A 20,608-nucleotide genomic window follows, 5' to 3' on the forward strand; every position below is an offset into this window, starting at 1 on the left:
TGCCTTCATTCCCCTATCACAGTTATGTTAATCTGTTGCCTAGTTGTGGAAGAGACTTCATTCCCCTATCACAGTTATGTTCATCTGTTGCCTAGTTGTGGAGGTGCCTTCATTCCCTATCACAGTTATGTCCATCTGTTGCCTAGTTGTGGAGGTGCCTTCATTCCCTATAACAGTTATGTCCATCTATTGCCTAGTTGTGGAGGTTCCTTCATTCCCCTATCACAGTTATGTCCATCTATTGCCTAGTTATGGAGGTGCCTTCATTCCCTATCACAGTTATGTCCATCTATTGCCTAGTTGTGGAGGTGCCTTCATTCCCCTATCACAGTTATGTTCATCTGTTGTCTAGTTGTGGAGGTGCCTTCATTCCCCTATCACAGTTATGTTAATCTGTTGCCTAGTTGTGGAGGTGCCTTCATTCCCTATCACAGTTATGTTCATCTGTTGCCTAGTTGTGGAAGAGACTTCATTCCCCTATCACAGTTATGTCAATCTGTTGTTTAGTTGTGGAGGTGCCTTTATTCCCTATCACAGTTATGTCCATCTGTTGCCTTGTTGTGGAGGTGCCTTCATTCCCTATCACAGTTATGTTCATCTGTTGCCTCGTTGTGGAGGTGCCTTCATTCCCTATCACAGTTATGTTCATCTGTTGCCTAGTTGTGAAAGAAATGTCATTCCCCTATCACAGTTATGTCAATCTGTTATCTAGTTGTGGAGGTGCCTTTATTCCCTATCACAGTTATGTTCATCTGTTGCCTAGTTGTGTAGGTGCCTTTATTCCCTATCACAGTTATGTCCATCTGTTGCCTTGTTGTGGAGGTGCCTTCATTCCCCTATCACAGTTATGTCCATCTGTTGCCTAGTTGTGTAGGTGCCTTTATTCCCTATCACAGTTATGTCCATCTGTTGCCTTGTTGTGGAGGTGCCTTCATTCCCCTATCACAGTTATGTCCATCTGTTGCCTAGTTGTGGAGGTGCCTTCTTTCCCTATCACAGTTATGTTTATATGTTGCCTAGTTGTGGAGGTGCCTTCATTCCCCTTTCACAGTTATGTTCATCTGTTGCCTAGTTGTGGAGGTGCCTTCATTCCCCTATCACAGTTATGTCTGTTGCCTAGTTGTGGAGGTTTCTTCATTCCCTATCACAGTTATGTTCATCTGTTGTCTAGTTGTGGAGGTGCCTTCATTCCCTCTCACAGTTATGTCCATCTATTGTCTAGTTGTGGAGGTGCCTTCATTCCCTATCACAGTTATGTTCATCTGTTGCCTAGTTGTGGAGGTTCCTTCATTTCCTATCACAGTTATGTTAATCTGTTTCCTAGTTGTGGAGGTTTCTTCATTCCCTATCACAGTTATGTTCATCTGTTGCCTAGTTGTGGAGGTTCCTTCATTCCACTATCACAGTTATGTCCATCTGTTGCCTAGTTGTGGAGGTGCCTTCATTCCCCTATCACAGTTATGTTCATCTGTTGCCTAGTTGTGGAGGTGCCTTCATTCCCCTATCACAGTTATGTCTGTTGCCTAGTTGTGGAGGTTTCTTCATTCCCTATCACAGTTATGATCATCTGTTGCCTAGTTGTGGAGGTGCCTTCATTCCCTATCACAGTTATGTCCATCTATTGCCAAGTTGTGGAGGTTCCTTCATTTCCTATCACAGTTATGTTAATCTGTTGCCTAGTTGTGGAGGTTTCTTCATTCCCTATCACAGTTATGTTCATCTGTTGCCTAGTTGTGGAGGTTCCTTCATTCCACTATCACAGTTATGTTAATCTGTTGCCTAGTTGTGGAGGTGCCTTCATTCCCCTATCACAGTTATGTCCATCTGTTGCCTAGTTGTGGAGGTGCCTTCATTCCCCTATCACAGTTATGTTCATCTGTTGCCTAGTTGTGGAGGTGTCTTCATTCCCCTATCACAGTTATGTCTGTTGCCTAGTTGTGGAGGTTTCTTCATTCCATATCACAGTTATGATCATCTGTTGCCTAGTTGTGGAGGTGCCTTCATTCCCTATCACAGTTATGTCCATCTATTGCCTAGTTGTGGAGGTGCCTTCATTCCCCTCTCACAATTATGTTAATCTGTTGCCTAGTTGTGGAGGTGCCTTCATTCCCCTTTCACAGTTATGTTCATCTGTTGCCTAGTTGTGGAGGTGCCTTCATTCCCCTATCACAGTTATGTCTGTTGCCTAGTTGTGGAGGTTTCTTCATTCCCTATCACAGTTATGTTCATCTGTTGTCTAGTTGTGGAGGTTTCTTCATTCCCCTATCACAATTATGTTAATCTGTTGCCTAGTTGTGGAGGTTTCTTCATTCCCTATCACAGTTATGATAATCTGTTGCCTAGTTGTGGAGGTGCCTTCATTCCCTATCACAGTTATTTCCATCTATTGCCTAGTTGTGGAGGTGCCTTCATTCCCTATCACAGTTATGTTCATCTGTTGCCTAGTTGTGGAGGTGCCTTAATTTCCTATCACAGTTATGTTCATCTGTTGCCTAGTTGTGGAAAAGACTTCATTCCCCTATCACAGTTATGTCCATCTGTTGCCTAGTTGTGGAGGTGCATTCATTCCCTATCACAGTTATGTTTATCTGTTGCCTTGTGGAGGTGCCTTCATTCTCTATAACAGTTATGTTCATCTGTTGCCTAGTTGTGGAGGAGCCTTCATTCCCCTATCACAGTTATGTCCATCTATTGCCTAGTTGTGGAGGTGCCTTCATTTCCTATAACAGTTATGTTTATCTGTTGCCTTGTTGTGGAGGTGCCTTCATTCCCTATAACAGTTATGTTCATCTGTTGCCTAGTTGTGGAGGAGCCTTCATTCCCCTATCACAGTTATGTCCATCTATTGCCTAGTTGTGGAGGTGCCTTCATTCCCTATCACAGTTATGTTTATATGTTGCCTAATTGTGGAGGTGCCTTCATTCCCCTATCACAGTTATGTTCATCTTTTGCCTTGTTGTGGAGGTGCCTTCATTCCCTATCTCAGTTATGCCCATATGTTGCCTAGTTGTGGAGGTTTCTTCATTCCCTATCACAGTTATGTTCATCTATTGCCTAGTTGTGGAGGTTCCTTCATTCCCCTATCACAGTTATGTTCATCTGTTGCCTAGTTGTGGAGGTGCCTTCATTCCCTATCACTGTTATGTTCATCTGATGCCTAGTTGTGGAGGTGCCTTCATTCCCTATCACAGTTATGTTCATCTTTTGCCTAGTTGTGGAGGTGCCTTCATTCCCTATCTCAGTTATGTCCATCTGATGCCTAGTTGTGGAGGTGCCTTCATTCCCTATCACAGTTATGTCCACCTGTTGCCTTATTGTGGAGGTGCATTCATTCCTTATCACAGTTATGTCTATATGTTGCCTAGTTGTGGAGGTGCCTTCATTCCCCTATCACAGTTATGTTCATCTCTTGCCTAGTTGTGGAGGTGACTTCATTCCCTATCACAGTTATGTCCATCTATTGCCTAGTTGTGGAGGTGCCTTCATTCCCTATCACAGTTATGTTAATCTGTTGCCTAGTTGTGGAGGTGCCTTCATTCCCCTATCACAGTTATGTTAATCTGTTGCCTAGTTGTGGAGGTTTCTTCATTCCCTATCACAGCTATGTTCATCTGTTGCCTAGTTGTGGAGGTTCCTTCATTCCCCTATCACAGTTATGTTAATCTGTTGCCTAGTTGTGGATGTGCCTTCATTCCCCTATCACAGTTATGTCCATCTGTTGCCTAGTTGTGGAGGTTCCTTCATTGCCCTATCACAGTTATGTTCATATGTTGCCTAGTTGTGAAGGTGCCTTTATTCCCTATCACAGTTATGTTAATCTGTTGCCTAGTTGTGGTAGAGATTTCATTCCCCTATCAAAGTTATGTTCATCTGTTGCCTAGTTGTGGAGGTGCCTTAATTTCCTATCACAGTTATGTTCATCTGTTGCCTAGTTGTGGAGGTGCATTCATTCCCTATCACAGTTATGTTTATCTGTTGCCTAGTTGTGGAGGTGCCTTCATTCCCTATAACAGTTATGTTCATCTGTTGCCTAGTTGTGGAGGAGCCTTCATTCCCCTATCACAGTTATGTCCATCTATTGCCTAGTTGTGGAGGTGCCTTCATTCCCTATCACAGTTATGTTTATCTGTTGCTTTGTTGTGGAGGTGCCTTCATTCCCTATCACAGTTATGTTCATCTGTTGCCTAGTTGTGGAGGTGTCTTCATTCCCCTATCACAGTTATGTTCATCTGTTGCCTAATTGTGGAGGTGCCTTCATTCCCTTATCAGAGTTATGTTCATCTGTTGCCTAGTTGTGGAGGTGCCTTCATTGCCTATCTCAGTTATGTCCATCTGTTGCCTAGTTATGGAGGTGCCTTCATTCCCTATCACAGTTATGTCCATCTGTTGCCTTGTTGTGGAGGTGCCTTCATTTCCTATCACAGTTATGTTAATCTCTTGCCTAGTTGTTGAGATGTCTTCATTCCCTATCACAGTTATGTTCATCTTTTGCCTAGTAGTGTAGGTGCCTTCATTCCCCTATCAGTTATGTTCATCTGTTGTCTAGTTGTGGAGGTGCCTTCATTCCTTATCACAGTTATGTTCATCTGTTGCCTAGTTGTGGAGGTGCCTTCATTCCCTATCACAGTTATGTCCATCTGTTGCCTAGTTTTGGAGGTTCCTTCATTTCCTATCGCAGTTATGTTCATCTGTTGCCTAGTTGTGGAGGTGCCTTCATTCTCTATAACAGTTATGTTCATCTGTTGCCTAGTTGTGGAGGTGCCTTCATTCCCTATCACAGTTATGTTCATCTGTTGCCTAGTTGTGGAGGTGCCTTCATTCCCTATCACAGTTATGTCCATCTGTTGCCTAGTTGTGGAGGTTCCTTAATTTCCTATCACAGTTATGTATATCTGTTGCCTAGTTGTGGAGGTGCCTTCATTCCCTATCACAGTTATGTTCATCTGTTGCTTAGTTGTGGAGGTGCCTTCATTCCCTATCACAGTTATGTCCATCTGTTGCCTAGTTGTGGAGGTTCCTTCATTTCCTATCACAGTTATGTTCATCTGTTGCCTAGTTGTGGAGGTGCCTTCATTCCCTATCACAGTTATGTTCATCTGTTGCCTAGTTGTGGAGGTGCCTTCATTCCCTATCACAGTTATGTTCATCTATTGCCTAATTGTGGAGGTGCCTTCATTCCCTTATCACAGTTATGTTCATCTATTGCCTAATTGTGGAGGTGCCTTCATTCCCTTATCACAGTAATGTCTGTTGCCTAGTTGTGGAGGTTTCTTCATTCCCCTATCACTGTTATGTTCATCTGATGCCTAGTTGTGGAGGTGCCTTCATTCCCTATCACAGTTATGTTCATCTGTTGCCTAGTTGTGGAGGTGCCTTCATTCCCTATCACAGTTATGTTCATCTGTTGTCTAGTTGTGGCAGTGCCTTCATTCCCCTATCAGAGTTATGTTCATCTGTTGCCTAGTTGTGGAGGTGCCTTCATTCCCTATCTCAGTTATGTCCATCTGTTGCCTAGTTGTGGAGGTGCCTTCATTCCCTATCACAGTTATGTCCATCTGTTGCCTTGTTGTGGAGGTGCCTTCATTTCCTATCACAGTTATGTTAATCTCTTGCCTAGTTGTGGAGATGTCTTCATTCCCTATCACAGTTATGTTCATCTTTTGCCTAGTAGTGTAGGTTCCTTCATTCCCCTATCACAGTTATGTTCATCTGTTGTCTAGTTGTGGAGGTGTCTTCATTCCTTATCACAGTTATGTTCATCTGTTGCCTAGTTGTGGAGGTGCCTTCATTCCCTATCACAGTTATGTCCATCTGTTGCCTAGTTGTGGAGGTTCCTTCATTTCCTATCACAGTTATGTTCATCTGTTGCCTAGTTGTGGAGGTGCCTTCATTCCCTATCACAGTTATGTTCATCTGTTGCCTAGTTGTGGAGGTGCCTTCATTCCCTATCACAGTTATGTTCATCTGTTGCCTAGTTGTGGAGGTGCCTTCATTCCCTATCACAGTTATGTTCATCTGTTGCCTGGTTGTGGAGGTGCTTTCATTCTGTATCACAGTTATGTTCATCTGTTGCCTAGTTGTGGAGGTACCTTCATTCCCCTATCACAGTTATGTTCATCTGTTGCCTAGTTGTGGAGGTACCTTCATTCCCCTATCACAGTTATGTTCATCTGTTGCCTAGTTGTGGAGGTGCCTTCATTCCCCTATCACAGTTATGTTCATATGTTGCCTAGTTGTGGAGGTGCCTTCATTCCCTATCACAGTTATGTCTATCTGTTGCCTAGTTGTGGAGGTGCCTTCATTTCCTATCACAGTTATGTCCATCTGTTGCCTAGTTGTGGAGGTGCATTCATTCCCTATCACAGTTATGTTCATCCTTTGCCTAGTTGTGGAGGTGCCTTCATTCCCTATCACAGTTATGTTCATCTGTTGCCTTGTTGTAGAGGTTCCTTCATTCCCCTATCACAGTTATGTTCATCTGTTGCCTAGTTGTGGAGGTGCCTTCATTCCCTATCACAGTAATGTTCATCTATTGCCTAGTTGTGGAGGTGACTTCATTCCTCTATCACAGTAATGTTCATCTGTTGCCTTGTTGTAGAGGTTCCTTCATTCCCCTATCACAGTTATGTTCATATGTTGCCTAGTTGTGGAGGTGCCTTCATTCCCTATCACAGTAATGTTCATCTATTGCCTAGTTGTGGAGGTGACTTCATTCCTCTATCACATTTATGTTCATCTGTTGCCTAGTTGTGGAGGTGCCTTAATTCCCTATCACAGTAATGTTCATCTGTTGACTAGCTGTGGAGGTGACTTAATTCCCCTATCACAGTTATGTTCATCTGTTGCCTAGTTGTGGAGGTTTCTTCATTCCCCTATCACAGTTATGTTCATCTGTTGCCTAGTTGTGGAGGTGCATTCATTCCCTATCACAGTTATGTTCATCCTTTGCCTAGTTGTGGAGGTGCCTTCATTTCCTATCACAGTTATGTCCATCTGTTGCCTAGTTGTGGAGGTGCATTCATTCCCTATCACAGTTATGTTCATCCTTTGCCTAGTTGTGGAGGTGCCTTCATTCCCTATCACAGTTATGTTCATCTGTTGCCTAGTTGTGGAGGTGCCTTCATTCCCTATCACAGTAATGTTCATCTGTTGCCTTGTTGTAGAGGTTCCTTCATTCCCCTATCACAGTTATGTTCATCTGTTGCCTAGTTGTGGAGGTGCCTTCATTCCCTTTCACAGTAGTGTTCATCTATTGCCTAGTTGTGGAGGTGACTTAATTCCTCTATCACAGTTATGTTCATCTGTTGCCTAGTTGTGGAGGTGCCTTAATTCCCTATCACAGTAATGTTCATCTGTTGACTAGTTGTGGAGGTGACTTAATTCCCCTATCACAGTTATGTTCATCTGTTGCCTAGTTGTGGAGGTTTCTTCATTCCCCTATCACAGTTATGTTCATCTGTTGCCTAGTTGTGGGGGTGCCTTCATTCCCCAATCTCATATAATTTTGTTGTTGCATTAATCACCAATGAAGGAAAAACAATCCCAAAGTGAAAATAATTTTGCAGTGTTTTTCATAAATATATCCAGATATATGTGGTTTGTTTCCGAAAACAGACATATCTGACAATCCCATAACAAAGAGTACTCTGCATGTCATTTCTTAGCCAGATGAAGTAAGTTACAGAATAGAAGCAATAAGGTTAAGATTTATTACCACATACCCTGTACGTAAGCTTTCCAATCTCATATATTACATTGCCACAATGACCCATCTACTTCCATTTTCCAACACCCCCTTCACCCAGGGCAGGATGTCAGTGTCTGGAAGAAAACGCTTACATAGATACTTATAATTTAAGACCAGAACATTAACTACATCATGACCCAGGGCAAATGATGAAAAGAGAAGCAGAGATATGTGCATCTATACGTTTATACTCTATCTAGGCGTTTTATTGGTGTTTACTTCTGATGCTAAACTCTGTCCTGAGTGCTCTGTGTTACCTATGGAAAGAAACGAGCATGTCCTGCCTTTCAGTTGTAACATATTTTTCTCTTACTTGGTGTATTCAGTCCACGGATTCATCCTTACTTGTGGGATATTCTCAATCCCTACAGGAAGTGGCAAAGAGAGCACACAGCAAAGCTGTCCATATAGCTCCCCTCAGGCTCCGCCCCCCCACGGGGGTGGTAAAGAGTATGTGGTGTTAGATTGTAGTTTTATTTCTTCAATCAAGAGTTTGTTATTTTAAAATAGTGCCGGTTTGTACTATTTACTCTGAGGCAGAAAGTGATGAAGATTTCTGCTGAGAGGAAAAAGATTTTAGCATGTTGTAACTAAAATCCATTGCTGTTCCCACGCAGGACTGTTGAGTACCGGAGAACTTCAGTTGGGGGGAACAGTTTGCAGGCTTATACTGCTTAAGGTATGTTCAGTCGTTTATTTCTAACAAGACTTGGTAGTGCTAGAAGACTGACAGAAATCCCATGAGGGAAGGTAAGCCATTTTCTGAGACACAGTATAGAAAGAGGGCTTCAGTTAAGGGCTTTAATACTGACAGACACTGTGATGGGCTAAATCGATTACTTAATTAAGGTAATTTTATGTTTATTAAGTGTTTTTAGACGTTGCAAACACTTTTTGGGGACTTTTTTATGCATGGCATTTTGTAAGACAGCTAATCTGACTCAGAAAGGCCCCATAACTCTGGAGTAATGAAGGAGGGGGCCTCATTTTCACGCCTCAATTGCGCAGTTGATTTGCAACACAGCTCCACGCAGCTTCATGTGCAGACCCTTTAGAGTACAGGAGGACTTCAGGGAGGCTTAATTTACACCTGCAAATAACCCTAAAGGAAGGTAAAGCCACAGCAAAGACTGTGGCATCGTACTGTAGTGGGTTAAACCGGGTATTTACTTCATTTTGCTCCGGTTTGGGCATTAAGGGGTTAAACGATTTGAAAATTTGTGTGCAATCATTTCAAGGCATGAGAGGATCATGTGGTGAAAATTTCATTACGATCGGATGTTTTTTGATGATTTGGTAAAAAAGTGTGTTCCTTTTTATTATTTAAAGAGACAGTAACGTTTTTTTCAAAAGTATTTTTTTCAATATTTTAGTGTTGTCTGAGTCTGTCAAACATGTCTGAGCCTTCAGATAGACCTTGTTCTTTATGTTCAAAAGCCATGGCAATACCCCCATTGCATTTGTGTTTAAAGTGTGCAAAAACATCTAAGCATTTTAAAGATCATCCAGTGACAATTAAAAATGCTGCCCAAGATGATTCCTTAACGGAGGGTAATGAGGATAGTCCTCCTTCCTCCCCCCAAGTGTCTACACCAGTTACGCCCGCGCAAGCGATGCCTAGTACCTCTAGTGCATTGGCCCCTATTACATTACAACAATTAGCAGCAGTCATGGATAATTCCCTTGCAGCATTTTTATCCAAAATGCCAGTTTTTCCAAGAAAGCACGATAGCTCAGTTTTAAATACAGAGGATGAGCAATCTGAAGCTTTGGATAATGTATCTGTAGTACCCTCACAAATCTCAGAAGTAGCAGTGAGGGACGGTCTGTCTGGGGAGGAATTTCTGACACAGGGAAAGTTTCTCAGCAGGCAGAGTCAGATTCCTTAGCGTTTAAATTTAAGCTGGAACACCTCCGTGTCCTGCTTAAGTCGGTTTTAGCTACGCTGGACGATTGTGACCCCATGGTGGTCCCTGAAAAATTGTGTAAAATCGACAGATATTTAGAGGTCCCCGTATACACTGAGGCATTTCCGATCCCAAAGAGGGTGGCGGATATTGTGACTAAGGAGTGGGAGAGACCAGGTGTACCCTTTGTTTCCCCACCTATCTTTAAGAAAATGTTCCCCATAAACGACCCCAGGAGGGACGCGTGGCAGACGGTCCCTAAGGTAGAGGGGGCTGTTTCAACATTGGCTAAGCGTACAACTATACCAATAGAGGACAGTTGAGCTTTCAAAGATCCTATGGATAAAAAATTGGAAGGATTGCTAAAGAAAATTTTTGTTCAGCAAGGTTTTCTGCTTCAACCAATTGCCTGCATTATCCCGGTAACTACTGCAGCGGCTTTTTGGTTCGAGGCCCTGGAGGAGTCGCTCCAGAGGGAGACTTCATACGATGAGGTCATGGATAGAATTCACGCTTTAAAGCTGGCTAATTCCTTTATCACTGATGCCGCTCTCCAATCAGCTAAACTAGCGGCGAAAACCTCAGGTTTTGCCATCATGGCGCGACGAGCGATTTGGCTCAAATCGTGGTCGGCGGATGTGTCGTCCAAAACATAACTGTTAAATATTCCCTTCAAGGGGAAAACCCTTTTCGGCCCAGAGCTGAAAGAAATTATTTCAGATATCACTGGAGGCAAGGGCCATGCCCTTCCACAAGATAGGCCATTTAAGGCCAAAAACAAGGCTAATTTTTCGCTCCTTTCACAACTTCAGGAGCGGACCTGCTGCAACCTCTGCTGCTGCAAAGCAAGATAACGCTTCCCAGCCCAAAGCAACCTGGAAACCCTTGCAGGGCTGGAATAAGGGTAAACAGGCCAAGAAGCCTGCTCCTGCTACCAAGACAGCATGAAGGGGTAGCCCCCGATCCGGGATCGGATCTGATAGGGGACAGACTCTCTCTCTTTGCTCACGCTTGGGTAAGAGATGTTCCGGATCCCTGGGCATTAGAAATAGTTGCTCAGGGGTATCTTCTAGAATTCAAGGACTCTCCCCCAAGGGGAAGGTTCCACATTTCTCGTTTGTCTTCAGACCAAACAAAGAAACAGGCGTTTTTACGCTGTGTAGAAGATCTACTAAAAATGGGAGTGATACACCCAGTTCCAATTGCAGAACAAGGACTGGGTTTTTACTCAAACCTGTTCGTAGTTCCCAAAAAAGAAGGAACTTTCAGGCCAATCCTGAATCTAAAAATTCTAAACAAATTCCTCAGAGTTCCGATGGAAACCATTCGGACAATCTTGCCAATGATCCAGGAAGGTCAATATATGACTACCGTGGATCTAAAGGATGCATACCTACATATACCTATCCACAAAGATCACCATCAGTTCCTAAGGTTCGCCTTTCTGGACAAACATTACGAGTTCGTGGCCCTGCCTTTCGGATTGGCCACCGCTCCCAGAATTTTCACAAAGGTGCTAGGGTCCCTTCTGGCGGTACTAAGACCGCGGGGCATTGCAGTAGCACCTTACCTAGACGACATATTAATACAGGCGTCGTCCTTTCACAGAGCCAAGGCTCATACGGACATCGTGCTGGCCTTTCTAAGGTCTCACGGGTGGAAGGTGAACGTAGAAAAGAGTTCTCTGTCCCTGCTCACAAGGGTTCCCTTTCTGGGAACACTAATAGACTCGGTAGAAATGAATATCTTTCTGACAGAGGTCAGGAAGTCAAAACTATTAAATACTTGCCGAGTTCGTCATTCCATTCCTCGGCCTTCCGTGGCTCAGTGCATGGAAGTAATTGGTTTAATGGTTGCGACAATGGACGTAGTCCCTTTCGCCCAAATCCATCTCAGACCACTGCAACTGTGCATGCTCAAACAGTGGAATGGAGATTACGCAGACTTATCTCCTCAAATTCAAATGGACCAAAAGACCAGAGACTCTCTTCTCTGGTGGTTGTCTCAAGATCACCTGTCTCAGGGGATGAGTTTCCGCAGACCGGAATGGATCATTGTCACGACCGATGCCAGTCTGGTAGGCTGGGGTGCGGTCTGGAACTCCCTGAAGGCTCAGGGACTTTGGTCTCGGGAAGAATCTCTTCTCCCGATAAACATTTTGGGGCTGAGAGTGATATTCAATGCGCTCCAGGCGTGGCCTCAACTAGCAGAGGCCAAATTCATCAGATTTCAGTCGGACAACATCACGACTGTAGCGTACATCAATCATCAGGGGGGAACAAAGAGTTCCCTAGAGATGAAGGAAGTATCCAAGATTATCAAATGGGCGGAGGATCACTCCTGCCGTCTATCTGCAATTCACATCCCAGGAGTAGACAACTGGGAGGCGGATTTTCTAAGTCGTCAGACTTTCCATCCGGGGGAGTGGGAACTCCACCCAGAGGTTTTTGCTCAGCTAACTCAGCTTTGGGGCATTCCAGAGTTGGATCTGATGGCGTCCCGTCAGAACACCAAACTTCCCCTTTACGGATCCAGATCCAGGGATCCCAAGGCGGCATTGATAGATTCATTAATAGCGCCTTGGTCATTCAGTCTAGCTTATGTCTTTCCACCGTTTCCTCTTCTCCCTCGGCTAATAGCCAGAATCAAACAGGAGAGGGCTTCGGTAATTCTGATAGCGCCTGCGTGGCCACGCAGGACTTGGTATGCAGACCTAGTGGGCATGTCATCGGTCCCACCATGGAAACTGCCATCGAGACAGGATCTTCTAATCCAAGGTCCTTTCAAGCATCCAAATCTAGTTTCTCTGCAACTGACTGCTTGGAGAACGCTTAATCCTAGCTAAGCGGGGGTTCTCTGAATCTGTTATAGGTACTCTGATACAGGCCAGAAAGCCTGTCACCAGGAAAATTTACCATAAGATATGGCGGAAATTGCATGACCAGGGGCGTAAATTTGCGCTCATGTTTCCAGCTACCCTGAAGATCCAGAGCAACTCAGGCCTCAAGACCTTCCACTCGCCTGCGGCAGCACAGGCGTACCTGGCATCAGAACGGAAACAAGACAATGGATGATGAGACTTTATTAAGTATCAATGCTCACAGTATCTTTAACTGCACATCATGTTTATTACAATGTGTACCTTGCTCTTGCGGGGTCTGTGGCTCTGGTTACACCTCTCAGTTCTGTGTGTGACCGGATACACGGCCCCGCAAATGACAATTTGCTCTCTTTGTTGTTGCACTGTTTGCACAGGTTTTTGTTTTCTTGTGCATAAAATTGTTAAAGTTGGGAGACACTATTCAGTGTACTTAAATCTTGGTTCCTGTATAAGTTCTATCAAGACATTTCTCAGTTACTGCTGGTTTCCCCTATACCCCCCGAGAGGCCTCAACCCTGCTTTGCCCCTCTTAAACTTTTGTGGGGACCTTATGTCCACCACATGCCCTCTGATACGGGTGGTTATTGGTGTCGTTGCAATGTTTTGGGCCCGGCATATTGACACCAAGTTCATACACCTTCATTATCCGCCACCCCAGCCTTGTCACCTAAGACCCATTTCCTGGCGCCTACTGTGTGAAAAAACCATTGGTTCATTTCTTCTCTCTAAAGCCCCACTACAAATCCCAGGGTTCCATGTGGCCTTATCGCCCCTTCCCCACCCTCCCACGGGCTGGTTCCTAGAGCTGGGATGTCACAATACCTGTTATTGTTATGTGATTTTATTATTCTCTCAGTTTCTTTATAGACAGATTGCCTTTATGACAGCAAGTGTTGACATGGATACAGCCAGGATTGTATACCTCTACCTCATAAACATCATCAATGCAATTGTGTGTTCTTATATCCTAGAGTCCTCCCGGTTTACCCTAGATAAGGCTATGTATAGTCCCACTGAAGTTTCATTGCAAATGCTAATGCCGTGTACCGAACATTTTGATCTGTTAAACCACATAGTTGCCTTGTCTGATAATTTCTTGTATTTAACGAAGTGCCTGCCTCTAACTTTGTCCTTTTTTTGGATCCATCCACAGATCACTTCTGGAGCACCCCGGGTCTTTCCCCCCATGGACACGAATTCAGAGAAAATTGCCCCTATTCTTTTTTTCCTGCTGGTGAGTCAGCCCCTTGAATTTCAACTCCTTGAGCCTCCATTTACATTCTACACACAGGTTCCTTACCCCATAGGCGGGGCCTATGTCCTAACACGTTTCAGATTAGAGGCTCAGGAGCAAAGACATATACCGCACAACTCACTCTTGCTCACTTTTACCTTCATACTAGAACCATATGGCTATAAACCTTAGGTTAACTTCCTGGAATGTTGGGGGCATTACGTCCCCCGCAAAAAGGAGCATGATTCTACAACAGCTTAAAAAACTTCACACCGATATAGCTCTGCTCCAGGAGACCAAATTGACCTCTGAGGAACATGAAAAATTGAAGGTTAGATGGGTAGGGCATATTCTGTACTCCCCTACTGAGGGTAGAAAGAGAGGGGTAGCCATTTTGGTAAGAAAGGGCCTCCAGGTATCCTTTTCACAAGTAGAGATAGATAGGAACGGTAGATATATACTAGCAGTCCTAAAAGTGGGGAATCTTGAATACACCCTATGTAATGTTTATGGCCCCAATGAATTTAGCCCTTCATTTTGGTCCTCTCTCATAGCTAAATTAGCCACTTACACTGCTCCTATTATTCTAGGAGGGGACTATAACTTGGCCCAAGCCCTCCCCTTGGACAGGTTCAGGGACCCGGCAGCAGCTAGCTCCTTAAGATACTCACACTCACGGTACAAGAGGGAGGTTTCACTGATAAGCAACCTAAAGGTCACTTTGAGCCTTGTAGACGTGTGGAGAGTACTGAATCCACTGGAGAGAGACTATACCTGCCTTTCTAAGACACACAGCACCCTTTCACGTATAGATTATTTCCTCACCTCCTCTGTTATAACGCCACAAATCTAACATCCGACCATAGAACACATAACAATCTCAGATCATGCCCCAATTCATTTCTTACTTCAGCCAACACCCATAAGACCTCCGGATAGATCCTGGAGATTTCCCTCTTATTTATACAATGACATAAATTTTCGCCAGCATCTGAAGAGTGCGTGGGTAAATTATGCCTCAGATAACGACCAACATAAAGAGGACCCTAACTTGTTTTGGCACGCCTCCAAGCCAGTCATGAGGGTTGTTATTACTTCTTTTACTGCACATCATAATAAAAGTGTCAAAAAAATTGACGAGACGTTTTTAGCGGACCTTACTGAGGCATATAATGAGTACCTCTCTAACCCCACCTCTAGATCTAAAAAAAAAATATTATGATCTTAAAATGGCTAGGGACACATACTTAGCTCAGCAGAATATCAATTTTGATATACACAGACAGGGGCGGTACTTCAGGCATGGCAACAAGTCGGGTAAGCTGCTAGCAAATTTGGTCAAACTCTATACGCCTAAATCACACATATTAGCCATAAAAGCCCAATCATATTTAACTTCAAACAACAAGGAAATTTTGTCAGAGTTTGTTAAATACTACACTTCATTATACACCAGTCAGGAGATTAGTTTAGAGGCCAAGCAGAGATTTTGGGACGCCACGCATACCCCGACTCTCTCAGAAGAGCATAACTCACTACTTAGCGCCAGCATTCTTCCCCAGGAAGTAATTAGGGCTGTAAACAGAGCCAAGCTTGGAAAAGCAGCAGGCCCTGACGGGCTACCTGCAGAATACTTTAAACTCCTTGTGAATGAGATAGCCCCAACCCTAGCCTCCCTATATACCGCATACCTAGAAGGTTCCTCTCGAATAGATGCCAGATTTTCGGAGGCAAACATCTGTCTTATCCCCAAACCGGACAAAGATCCCACGGATACCTCCTCATATCGCCCAATTTCATTATTAAACAGCGACTATAAACTACTGACTAAAATTCTAGCTGACCGGTTGGCCCTGGTTCTTCCCTCAATCATACACACAGATCAGACCGGGTTTGTAAAAGGGAGATCATCAGTGATTAATATCAGGAAAACATTGGCAATTACCTCCCATTATTGGTATAACTCCCACTCCTCTAGTCCTGTGGACCTGCAAGACGCCTGTCTCCTCGCCCTTGACGCGGAGAAGGCGTTTGACAGGATCGAATGGGATCATTTACACACGTCACTAGAAAAATTCGGCCTTTCAGGCAACTTTACAACCTTTCTCCAACGGTTATATACAGCCCCTAAGGCGTCTTTGATAGTCAATGGTGAGCTGTCCCCCTCATTTGTATTGCAGAGGGGCACTAGGCAGGGATGCCCTCTGTCCCCTTTGCTATTTGACCTGGCCATAGAACCCCTAGCATGCCACATCCGACAAAAATGTGCGGGATTAGACATCTTGGACCACAAACAACATCTGTCGCTATATGCAGACGACTTGTTGTTATTTATAGGCAATCCTGCTACTAATTTGAACCCCCTCTTAGAGGTAATTAGAAGTTTCGGAACTTTCACAGGTTACAAAATTAATGTCAATAAATCGGAGGTTACTTGGCTGCAAAATACGCAGAACACCACTCTGACAAACACCACACTTAAAATTACAGACGGATCATTTAAGTATCTGGGCATTCGTGTACATGTGAACCCTAATAAACTATACCACTTAAACTTGACAAATACTATAAGCAATGTAAAACTCTTACTCTCAGGTTGGCATAGTTTGCCCCTATCTCTTATGGGCCGAATTCATCTGTTCAAAATGGTAGCGCTGCCCAAACTTTTATACCCTCTGCAGATGTTACCTCTTCTTCTCACCCAACATGACACCAAATCATTACAATCTGCTCTAGGGCAGTTTATTTGGAGAGGTAAGAAACATAGGATAGGGCAAAACTACCTAGCTATGCCCCTGGAAAGGGGAGGACTCCGTCTCCCGAACATTTCATGGTATAACTGGGCCACTTTGTCTAAACTCATACTGGATTGGCTTGTTGGTAACAATCGATTCACTGTCCTCGCCCTAGAAGATAACTTGGTTAAACCAATAAGCTTGGCTTTCCTGCCCCATGCAAACTTAACTTCATTACCCTCACACATACAGTCTCATGTATTATATATGGATCCGCTTAGGGCTTGGGCCAGGTTGTGCAGGTTGTGGGGGGTGGACAAATCAGTGAGTAAATATTTGCCAATCCAGGGTAACCTAAATTTCCTTCCTGGATACACTACAAAGGCATTTCAGGAATGGCGCAATCAAAAGCTTACCACGATTAAGCAGCTTATTAACCCTTTGACTTCAGAAATTATCCCTTTTCAGGAATTAAGGGAAGTGTTTGGTCTCCCAAACTCCCATGGCTTCGCATATTTTCAGTGCAGACATTATATAAATAAATTGAAAACAGAAGGGCGTCTCCCCAAGGAGCCTACCCAGATTGATAATCTATGTGCGCTAGCAAGGCAGGGTTCATGTAAAATCACACACACATACAACTTAATCCTAAAATGTTTTGAAGACTCAACTATGTGTGGGCTTATATCAAAATGGGATGGATTTAATGACTTGCTAGTTAATGATGAGCTCATTCACGCAAGCCTGAGAAAAATACAGACAGTCACCATTTCTGCTAAGTTGAGGGAGTCACACTTAAAATTCATACACCAGGCCTACATAACCCCGCATCTTCGTTCTAGATGGGTTCCTGGAGCTAAAGATACTTGCCCCAAGTGCTGCTTGGCTTCTCCAGACTGGCTGCATTTGCTATGGAATTGCCCCAAACTAAGGAGCTATTGGCTCAAGATCTCATACTGGCTCACGAAAGCAACAAATACTCAGATAGTTCTCTCAGCTCAACGTATAATTTTCCTGACCCTTAAGGACAACCCACCCTCTTTTGACAGCTTAGTATCCACAGTCATAGTTTTAGCTAAACAAGTGATTCTGGAGGGCTGGGCTAGTGACAAAACCCCTTCTCTTCAAAAGCTTCTCAGAAACATACACACGCAAATGCTAATCGAACAGGCAGATGTGAAGGGTGATCCAGAAAAACGAATAAAACGTTTCATATCTAAATGGGAGACCTATCTTTTATATCTACCAGAGGCAATCAGGGAAAAGATCATATACCCATTTAGAAACAGCCTTTTTATCTTAAATGAAAACCTTAAAGGAAATTTGGTCTTTCCCTGCCCCCGCCAAAGTTAACCAGTAATACCGCGCTGGTGGGGCATAAGCCTACCCACCTTGATGCCTTTTTGCATGACGTCACTTTCACTGACACCTCCTTCTCCCTTTCTTGCTCCTACCGCGTGTCCGTGGGGGGTGAACTACACCGGGGGGCCCCAGGTGAGTTATTCTGTGTTTGTATTATGCGTCTGTGCTACCTTTTGTTTGTTTGTATTTCTGTTTGTTTCTGTTTTATGCACTATGCTGTTATACTACATATAAGAAAATGTGAACCCATACCTCTACATGGAGGAGCTGTACAGGTCGTTGTTTATGTAACCAAATGTAGAATCTTGCACTGTACTGCTTCTTAGACCTTCATATTGGACTTTATCAGAACATTGTCATAAATTTGAATTGACTTATGCTTTCTGCCATGCATGTATTGGATTCCAATAATAAATAAAGTTATTAAAAAAAAAAAAAAAGATATGGCGGAAATATCTTTGTTGGTGTGAATCCAAGGGTTACTCGTGGAGTAAAGTTAGGATTCCAAGGATATTGTCTTTTCTCCAAGAAGGTTTGGAGAAAGGTCTGTCAGCTAGTTCCTTAAAGGGACAGATATCTGCTCTGTCTATCCTGTTACACAAGCGTCTGGCAGCTGTACCAGACGTTCAGGCGTTTGCACAGGCCCTAGTTAGAATCAAGCCTGTCTACAGACCGGTGGCTCCTCCATGGAGTCTAAATTTAGTTCTTTCAGTTCTTCAAGGGGTTCCGTTTGAACCTTTGCATTCCATTGATATTAAGTTATTATCTTGGAAAGTTTTGTTTTTGGTAGCTATTTCTTCTGCTTTAAGAGTTTCTGAATTGTCTGCTTTGCAGTGTGATTCACCCTATCTGGTGTTCCATGCAGATAAGGTTGTTTTGCGTACCAAACCTGGTTTCCTTCCAAAAGTGGTTTCTAATAAGAATATTAACCAGGAAATCATTGTTCCTTCTCTGTGCCCTAATCCAGTTTCTATGAAGGAACGACTGTTGCACAATCTTGATGTGGTTCGTGCTTTAAAATTCTATTTAAAAGCAACTAAAGATTTCAGACAAACATCATCCTTGTTTGTTGTCTATTCTGGTAAGAGGAGAGGTCAGAAAGCGACAGCTACCTCTCTTTCATTCTGGCTGAAAAGCATCATCCAATTGGCTTATGAGACTGCTGGTAGTCAGCCTCCTGAACGAATTACAGCTCACTCCACCAGAGCTGTGGCTTCCACGTGGGCTTTCAAGAATGAGGCTTCTGTTGAACAGATTTGTAAGGCAGCGACTTGGTCTTCACTGCATACATTCGCCAAATTTTACAAATTCGTTACTTTTGCTTCTTCGGAGGCTATTTTTGGGAGAAAGGTTTTGCAAGCAGTGGTGCCTTCCGTTTAGGTTACCTGACTTGTTCCCTCCCTTCATCCGTGTCCTATTGCTTTGGTATTGGTATCCCACAAGTAAGGATGAATCCGTGGACTGAATACACCAAGTAAGAGAAAACAGAATTTATGCTTACCTGATAAATTACTTTCTCTTACAGGTGTATTCAGTCCACGGCCCGCCCTAATATTTAAGTCAGGTTCAAATTTATTTTACAATACTACAGTCACCACTGCACCCTATGGTTCTCCTTTTTCTCCTAACCGTCGGTCGAATGACTGGGGGGGCGGAGCCTGAGGGGAACTATATGGACAGCTCTGCTGTGTGCTCTCTTTGCCACTTCCTGTAGGGATTGAGAATATCCCACAAGTAAGGATGAAGCCGTGGACTGAATACACCTGTAAGAGAAAGTAATTTATCAGGTAAGCATAAATTCTGTTTTTTTTACATTTGGTTTTATTTTGTTGCTATTTTTATTTAAGTTTGTTTGTTTATATAGAGGTAAATAAAAAATAAAATGATCAAGGTGATTTGATCTGCTCCCTTCCCCCTGCTCCAATAGCTAGACACCACTCTTCCAGGGCCATCCAATCATTGGCAAACGTCCACAAGATTACCCAAAAGATGCTTCATATACACTCTCCTATCTCCCTATGTAGAGAATAACTGGCAAACATTGCAAGCTTTTCCTTAATGGATTAGTCAGCCTACTGAACTGTGCTCACATCTCTCCATAGAATGCGTTTGTATCAATTTACCTGATCAGCTGCTTCAGTCAAATCATCGACTTATCCAGTAGCTTGTGTGATATAGCTGGTTATATACACAGGTGAGTGTGATAGAGGTGTTATTGTGTGATATAGCTGGTTATATACACAGGTGAGTGTGATAGAGGTGTTATTGTGTGATATAGCTGGTTATATACACAGGTGAGTGTGATAGAGGTGTTATTGTGTGATATAGCTGGTTATATACACAGGTGAGTGTGATAGAGGTGTTATTGTGTGATATAGCTGGTTATATACACAGGTGAGTGTGATAGAGGTGTTATTGTGTGATATAGCTGGTTATATACACAGGTGAGTGTGATAGAGGTGTTATTGTGTGATATAGCTGGTTATATACACAGGTGAGTGTGATAGAGGTGTTATTGTGTGATATAGCTGGTTATATACACAGGTGAGTGTGATAGAGGTGTTATTGTGTGATATAGCTGGTTATATACACAGGTGAGTGTGATAGAGGTGTTATTGTGTGATATAGCTGGTTATATACACAGGTGAGTGTGATAGAGGTGTTATTGTGTGATATAGCTGGTTATATACACAGGTGAGTGTGATAGAGGTGTTATTGTGTGATATAGCTGGTTATACGCAC

The 20,608-nt window shown here is 43.4% G+C and overlaps 1 protein-coding gene across 1 annotated transcript in view; it reads left to right on the plus strand.

The window, feature by feature from the left end:
• Positions 1–20,608, plus strand: part of ABCD4 (ATP binding cassette subfamily D member 4) — a 559,835-nt gene that overhangs the window by 341,182 nt on the left and 198,045 nt on the right. Inside the window, exon 7 of the mRNA XM_053696972.1 lies at positions 19,969–20,060. Coding sequence (XP_053552947.1) covers positions 19,969–20,060 — 92 coding nt within the window. The remainder of the gene's footprint in view (positions 1–19,968; positions 20,061–20,608) is intronic.

This window comes from Bombina bombina, chromosome 1 (genome assembly GCF_027579735.1).
Source record: "Bombina bombina isolate aBomBom1 chromosome 1, aBomBom1.pri, whole genome shotgun sequence".
Classification (NCBI taxonomy): Eukaryota; Metazoa; Chordata; class Amphibia; order Anura; family Bombinatoridae; genus Bombina; species Bombina bombina.